General features: G+C 49.4%; 1 protein-coding gene across 1 annotated transcript; it reads left to right on the top strand.

The window, feature by feature from the left end:
- The first annotated feature begins 270 nt into the window (after nt 1–270).
- rtn4rl2a (reticulon 4 receptor-like 2 a) lies at nt 271–7,383 on the top strand. Its single transcript, XM_064337790.1, has 3 exons — nt 271–445; nt 2,129–2,355; nt 2,849–7,383. Exons 1-3 carry the CDS (start codon nt 388–390, stop codon nt 3,956–3,958), a joined length of 1,395 nt encoding a protein of 464 aa, XP_064193860.1. The 5' UTR covers nt 271–387; the 3' UTR covers nt 3,959–7,383.
- The last annotated feature ends 696 nt before the right edge of the window (nt 7,384–8,079 follow it).

Genomic DNA, 8,079 nt, shown 5'->3' with positions numbered 1-8,079 from the left:
GAGAATTTCCCGCCTCGCACTCAGCTTCAACGCCCTCCTGTCCTCCTCGCGAGCTCAGTCACTCGCGGGCACGGTGCCTCCCTCCCTTCCTCTGTCTCTTTTCGTCCCTCCCTCCCTCCCTAATCTACATTACGTATCTCCTCGGAACCCCCCCTCCAACCTCCCCGCCCGCGCGCCAGCCTGATCCCGTTGCTTACGTTTGAGAGATTCCGTCGCTGCCCACCTCCGTAGGCACAATCCGGCTCCGGGTATAAATCGGGCTCCAGGAATCAGCACCGTCACTCGCTCAGTCGCATCGACTCACCGACTTGGAAACCAGAGCTTCAGCGGAGATAGCAGGCATTTCCTCACCGCCTCAGGCTAACTCGCTCTCGGCTTTGGTTCAGGATGGAGACCCGCTCGACTACGCGGAGCTGCCGGCGTTCCAGCACTCGTACCTTCAAGAGTGAGTTTTAAGAGCTGTTATTTCCCACGATTCCTATCCGAGTGGTTTCAGTATTGTTTCGACTTACTATTGCTAATTTAGTTTTCTGTAATAAAACAGGGTTTGCTTTGGTTGGAAAGTCACTTAAATTGTGTATCTTATTTAGATATTCTAAAGTATTCTTGAGACTTGAAATGTACTACAGGACCGTACCGGAACTATTTAGATAAAACTCTATGAAAGTTAGAAAAGGGTTTTGAATTTGTACTATTATTGCTTTGAACGTTTAGCGGTGTTTGAACTCCTCGAAGACAATTGAAGCCTCTCTTTTAAGCAATTTATCAAAGTTTCTTTTTTATAGAAACTTTGGTTCTACATAAAACTATCAAACTTCGTACTGAATTGCGCGTTCCAACTTTTACTTCTGCCACTGCTTGCAGACATTACAGAACTACTTACAGAGAAACGTTACATGCTTGTGAACATATTGAGTTTATTTATATTTGTTCACTGATGTTGAACCATTAATCTATTTTGTTGTTGCTTTGTGTGGACTGATTTTACGCATGAAGTTTTTGAGACTTGTACGTTACAATACGACTTTACTCCGTTAAAGAGTTTGTGGTGGGAATTGAATGGTGATTTTTTTGTATCGGAAAATGGCATATTTGGCGTTCTGTCTTTTTTCAAACCAATAGTTTTGAAGGTGTAAATTTCCCAGGCGCGCGTTTAGAAGCATTTTGGTGCCTAAATCAGTTCGGCGCGTTTTTCAGCGGAACAATTTATTCAACATTATATGAAACACCGGAATGTTATTAGTATAACTGTAGCCTGGCACTAATAGACTAGAGCATCATCGTGGAAAATGTCCATGAAATTAGTTTGAAGTTATAAGAACGTCAGACAGTTAATTGCTGTTGAATCTTTAGTTCTTGGACAGGATATAGTCAAACAGAGTTTTTCGCTTGGCTTGCAGCAAGCGTGGACCGCGTAATGAACCGTGTCGCGTTATTTGAGGGTGGGTCAGAGAAGCAACACGCTGGAAAATGTTGTTCTTGCGGATGAATTCGTTTTTATTTATTCATTCTGAGTTGTTGTCTTCATTGTTGTCGTGCGTAATCTGATACATGAACACCCGAACAGTCTTTGTGAAAAATTTATGGGGGTCAGTTACAGAGCCGTTTTGGTTTTCAGAGCTCTGACGTAAATTCTGCCACTGAAGATCGGAACTTAACTTTTGTATTGTTTGCTGTTAGTGTTAACTTTCAGCACATTAATAGCAAACTTGAAGGCGAATAACAATAACAGTAGTCGTCATCGCGACAATAATAACAGCATTATTTGAATATGAATATTTGCGCGAGCCATGTACAGCTCCGTGCATTGGAATGAGTGGATCTGACACGTGAATCCCGCCGCTTTTCTCCCGCTCTTTATATGAGCCTCCTCACACCGTTCCCCAGACCAAACCTTTCAGCACCACCAGGCTGGACAGCTCCTCTCGCCAAATTAGTGTTATTCCAAAATCTCTCCCTCTCCATCTCTCTCCTCTCCTCTCTCTCTCTCTCCCTCTCCCCCTCCCTCTCTTCCCCCCTCTCCCTCTCCCTCTGTTGGCCTGATTATTTCCTCCGTGCTGTAATGACTGTGTGAGCGCAGCAGCAGGTCAGATGGTTTAACCCCCCCCCGTGCCTCTCCTCTCCCCAGGTGGTCTGTCCCTGTGGCTGGTCCTGTGGCTGGTGCTGGTGAAGCCGGCCCCCGCCCGTGGGTGCCCGCGCCTGTGCGTGTGCTACCCCTCCCCCATGACGGTCAGCTGCCAGGCGCAGAACTTCACCTCCGTGCCAGCTGGCGTGCCGTATGACTCGCAGCGCGTCTTCCTGCAGAACAACCGCATCACTGAGCTGCGGGTCGACTCCTTCGGCTTCCAGACTCAGGTAGGCGAGCGCGCCAACACGCGCACCTGGGCGCTCAGTCTACATCACACCTGGGCGCTCAGTCTACATCACACCTGGGCGCTCAGTCTACATCACACCTGGGCACTCAGTCTACATCACACCTGGGTCAAATATGTGTTTGTTTTGGATTCAAATACTTTTCTGTACTCTGTTGATCTTGCCTGGTGTAATTGAGCCTGCCAATGTGACCAGAAGGCGGGGTTTACATTTTTTGAGAGTGTTTCATTGGTTCTAATACACCAGACAAGATCAGTAAAGTGTCAAAATGTATTTGAATCCAAAACAAACACGTATTTGACCCAGATGTGGTCTACATATAAACAAATGTCACATGATGTTTTTGGCCACTTGGCACAATACAACTGTACTTATCTTATACTTATCTATCATTCTCTTTCCCTCTCCTCTCTATCCCTTTCTCTCTTTCCCTCCCCTCTTTCTCTGTGCCTCTTCCCCTCCCCTCATGCTGCAGGTGCTGTGGCTCTACTCCAATAACATCACCTGGATTGAGGCGGGAGCCTTCAGTGAGCTGAGGGAGCTGGAGGAGCTGGACCTGGGGGACAACCCCCACCTGCACCGGCTGGAGGGCGGGGCCTTCCGGGGCCTGGAGAAGCTGCAGAGCCTGCACATGCACCGCTGCCGGCTGGCCGCCCTGCCCCACGACATCTTCCGCAAGCTCTACAGCCTGCACTTCCTGTACCTGCAGGAGAATCAGCTGCACTTCCTGCAGGACGACCTCTTCTCCGACCTGGTCAACCTCAGCCAGCTCTTCCTGCACGGCAACCGCATCCGCACCCTCTCCGAGAACGTGTTCAGGGGCCTGGTCAACCTGGACCGCCTGCTCGTGCACGACAACCGCGTGCGGCAGGTGCACCGCAAGGCCTTCCGCGACCTGGGCCGGCTCACCATGCTCTTCCTCTTCAACAACTCCCTGGCGGAGCTGCCCGGGCAGCCGCTGCGCGACCTGGGCTCCATCGAGTTCCTGCGGCTGAACGGGAACCCCTGGTCCTGCGGCTGCGAGGCCCGGCCGCTCTGGGAGTTCTTCCGCCAGTCCCGCGTGTCCAGCTCCGAGGTGCTGTGCTCCTCTCCGTCCCCCCGCCGCGGCCAGGACCTGCGCTTCCTGCGCGAGATGGACTTCGCCCTCTGCCCGCTGCCCGACCCCGGCTCCCTGGCCGGCACCACCACCACCACCTTCAGCACCAAGACCCGCTGGTGGTTCTCCAAGGCCAAGGCCGCCGCCTCCACCAAGTCCTCCTACGCCAAGACCTCCGAGGCCGTCAAGGCCTTCCCCTTCGCGGTCAAGCCCCTCCTCGGCCCCTCCACCTCCTCCTCCTCCTCCTCCTTCCCCTCCAAGTACGAGCTGGCAGAGGAGGAGGCGGCGCTGCCCAAGCTGGACCCAGAGGAGTACTGGGCCAACTATGGGAACGAGGACGCCTCCTCCGTGCGCTGCTTCGAGCTGGAGTGCCCGCCCGGCTTTGACTCTCCCGGCCTTCCTCCCTCTTCCTCCTCCTCTCCCCTGCTCTCCTTCCTCTCTGTTTCCCTCTCCCTCCTCGCTTTGTCCATTCATCTACTCTTCGGCTGAGTCTGTCCTTCAGTCGGACACCCTCTCCTTCGATGGGACGTCCCCTCCCACCGCCACCTCCTTTCTCCAAACTGTGCTCCCTTTCTTTCCTCTACGGCTTCTGCAGACCTGTACCTTGATCCATTTTTAAGGTTACCCCCACCCCCTACACCTCCATATGGGGGTGATGCAGACACTAGAGGGCAGTAGGGAGACTGAGCTGGTGGGGCTCATGGTAGAGAACAGATACAGGTAGAGGAAGCATAAAATCAGTCAGCACTGGACTGTTACTGCTTTTTAAAAAAATGTTTTTTTTGAAAAAGCTAATCTATCTACTGTTGCTGTTTAGCATTTTAGTATTTCAGCATTCACAGGAACAACTCTGATGTGTAATAACATCCCTGGTGCTGTCACCTGGGCTTTTTACAGCTATCGCTAATGCTGATGCTAATGCTAACACCAGTGCCACCTCTACAGCTATGACTACTTCTGTTCTATGCTTTTTTTCTTTTTGCTAATGTACTGCTACTGTAATGTACTGCAGCCGCTGTCGCCTCTGCTACTGTTATTGCTAGTGCTAATTGTTAGTTAGCATTGATGCTAGTTAGCCTGGCCTCGGACGTTGCCATGGCGACTGTGCCATGGCTGCCGCTGGCCTAGGGGTCAGGGGGTGGTGGATGTTTCTGGATTTGCCCTGGCGTTGCTGTAAGGCCGCTAATCTCTTTCACGGGCAGCCATAAGGCGTCTCCGAGGGCAACCAGTTTCCCACAGAGACCGTACTGGCAGCAGAACCTTAGCGCTAACTCCGCTGATCTGCTCCATCGCGCCTCCCCCTCGCCGCCGCAAAACAACCATCACTGCTGTGCAACAGTCCATTTACTGTAAAAAATACACACACACACACACACTCACACTCACACTCACACTCACACTCACACACACACACTCACACACGCACACACACACACACACACACACACACACTCACACATCGTATAGAAAGAGTGTGTCTGTTCTCAGGGCAGTGAAAGACAGCTTACTGTGAGAGAGGGCAGAATGCTGCTCAGGGCTGTGACACTAGTACTGTACTTCACAGAGACACTCAACATATGCAAACAGAGAGAGAGAGAGGGAGAGAGAGAGAAAAAGCAATAGCGAGAGAGGGAAGGCGAGAGAGAGAGAGAGAGAAATAGCAATAGCGAGAGAGGGAAGGCGAGAGAGAGAGAGAGAAATAGCAATAGAGAGAGAGGGAAGGCGATACAGAGATATAGAATCAGAGAAATGTAGTAAGATGAGGATGGTGAAGAAAAGCGCTAAAGAGGATTTGACAGACGGAGAGACAGGGGGAGAAAGTGGAGTAGAAAGAGAGGGAGATCTGAGAGAGAGCAGAGAAAAAGGCTGAGTGTGAGAGACAGAGAGAGAGAGAGAGGCTGAGTGTGAGAGACAGAAAGTGTTTGCACACAAGCACAGCGAAGAGAGGGCTGGCCCGGAGAAACAGAGGAAAGCAGAAAATGTGTTTTTATAGAAACTGTCGCTCGTAATTCTCAATCCATTCATACAAAACACATCTCACATCTCACATGCTGTAAATATGGCTGTGCGTTCCTTTGTGTTTAGAGAGCAGTGAACCTGTGCAGGTGGATGCAGTGTTGTATGTTCTCTGAAAAAAAGGTGTGTGTGTGTGAGCTGGGACTGGACAGCCAGCTGATTCATATTTTATCATTCTTGTACTTATTCTTTATGGAAATACAGTAAACTAACTGTCTGTACATTTTGTTTTTGAGTTCTTCTTCAGTGTTCCTTTCCTAATTCCAGCCCAAAACAGAGCATTAACTTTGTCCCAGAGATTTGTAATGGTAACGGAAAGTGAGATTAGCTACTGCTAATCTTACCCATGACCCCTGACCTGTGACCCCTGACCTCTCCACACACCATGAGACTGGACTCTAGAAAGTGTTCCAGAAAGATTGAGCTGAACGGACAGAATCAGGAAAAGGCGGATGTACTGACAGACCTAACTGGCACAATGACCAGGCACAAACGACACAAATGTCCAGGCAAAGACAGCCCCTGTTTGACAGATGGACAAATATACTGGGAGCTGACTCCAGCTGACAGACTGACACTGATTTGGTGACTCATTGACACACTAAAAATGCGTTACACTGGTTAACTGCCACCTGAATAACGGAAGCATTAGCTGACAGACAAATAGATACAGACAGATACAGAGGGATGGACAGGCAGACAGATGGATAGGCAGAAAGACTGGCAGACAGACCAGGAGATGGGGGGATGGTGCAGGTGACTGAAGAAGGGAAGAAGATAGGATGAGCAAATGAAAAGCAGACCTTCCCCTTTTCCAGGATTCTCCTTTAGTCTATATTCATCCTTCTGCTTGTCTCTCTCCTTCTGTCTCTCTCTGTCTCACTCTGTCTCTGTCTGTCTCTCTCTGTCTTCATCCCTGTCTATCTCTCCCTTTCTCTCTCTCTCTCTCTCTCTCTCTCTCTCTCTCTCTCTCTCTCTCTCTCTCTCTCGTCTCTCTCTCCCCCATGCTTTTAGTGTTTCCTTGGTGATGGTGGGGGTGAAGGTAGGCGTCTCTTCCTCTTTTGGGCACCTGCTTGTTTATTTCTGTCTCTCCCTCCCTCCCGCTCTGTATGTGTGGAGAACGCAGGGGTCAGGGGTCACTGTAGATGTGCTCACTGAACACAGAGCAGGGAGCTGCAGGGTATCTTCAGCGAGGGGAGGGACAGAGAGAGAAAGCGAGAGAGGTAGAGAGTGAAGGAGAGAGAGAGGAGAGGGATAGAGAGAGTGAAGGAGAGAGAGATGAGAAGGATAGAGAGAGTGAAGGAGAGAGAGAGTGAGGAAGTGATGGATAGAGAGAGTGTGAGGTAGTTGGAGAAAGTGAGAGATAGAGGAGGAGAGAGATGGAGAGGGAGAGTGGATAAGCAGCTTTAGCTATAGTGACAGGAGCTACCTTTTTGCTGTCCATCATTTTGGATGTTCCATTTATTTATTTTACAATCTTTTTAAAATGCTGTCACCTTCCGGGGTGCTTGTGCTGCTTTGAAAGAGCTAATGGACCCTGCACTACAAAGAGCTGCAGGCCAAGGCCAGCGAGCTCTGCGCGGGTCACCTCTGCGAAGACATCACCATGGCAACAAACAACAATACAACAGGACACATCCCTATCTCCCTTTGGTCTTTCATTTGCCTCTTGAAGTCAGATATACACAGAAGAAACGTGTGTGTGTGTGTGTGTGTGTGTGTGTGTGCGTGTGCGTGCACTTGTGAGTTTCTTTTTTGAATTTGTTTCTTTTGATTCTTTTCAGTTCTGTGATAATTTTATTGTGGGGGTTTCAAACAAAAATGAAAGGAAAAGTGACATGCTGTCATCTTTTAAAAATTTGTGAACGAGACAATAAATGTAATCTTTTGACAAAAGACTGGGCGTGTACTTGTCTTTTTGAACTTTTTCTAAAAACAGTCTATGTAGAGATGAGGAAAAATGCATATTTCTTCTCTTCTCTCTCTCTCTCTCTCTCTCTCTGTCCTCTGCTCTCTGTAATGCTCTCTCCCTCCCACACAGTTATGGCTATCATTCTTTCCTCTGTTCATAGCAGTAATTACCGTGCTGCGTGGATGGGCAGGTGGAAGTGTTTGAGTGCAGAAAGACAGGCTCCACAGTGAGCTTCCGTCCTCACCAGCCCAGGGCGACACACGGGGTATGACCTGAGGCCCTCGCCAGGACTCAATCCCGCCGCTTTCAAATGATCCCTGTCACTCAAAAACATACCCGAAGCCCCATCACCACCCTGGTTTCACTCATCAGCTCATTCATTTAAAAAACCTAACCCTTAGGGGTAATCAAGTAATTATTGATTCTTTATTTAACCAGGAAGTCTTTTTGCACAAGAGGTTTCAGTTAAAAACCCAATTGTGCTTCACTACCAAAGCGATCCACTGAAACAACACAATACTGGTGCACTGCATGACCAAAAGTATGTGGACACCTCTTGGTCTGGGGCTGTTTTTCAGGGTTTGGGCTAGGCCCCTTAGTTCCAGTGAAAGCTAATCTTAATGCTATAGCATACAATCACATTCTAGACGATTCTGTGCTTCTCCAACAGTTTGGGGAAATC

Source organism: Anguilla rostrata, chromosome 5 (genome assembly GCF_018555375.3).
Source record: "Anguilla rostrata isolate EN2019 chromosome 5, ASM1855537v3, whole genome shotgun sequence".
NCBI lineage: Eukaryota > Metazoa > Chordata > Actinopteri > Anguilliformes > Anguillidae > Anguilla > Anguilla rostrata.
The sequence above is the reverse complement of the archived record's forward strand: the minus strand, read 5'-3'. Positions and strand labels throughout refer to the sequence as shown.

Bases quoted from the DNA above. Each gene is read 5' to 3' on its own strand.
- rtn4rl2a (XM_064337790.1), top strand. From the start codon at position 388: ATGGAGACCCGCTCGACTACGCGGAGCTGCCGGCGTTCCAGCACTCGT. The intron at 446-2,128 runs GTGAGTTTTAAG...TCCTCTCCCCAG, and splicing joins CAGCACTCGTACCTTCAAGA to GTGGTCTGTCCCTGTGGCTG. The intron at 2,356-2,848 runs GTAGGCGAGCGC...CTCATGCTGCAG, and splicing joins CCTTCGGCTTCCAGACTCAG to GTGCTGTGGCTCTACTCCAA.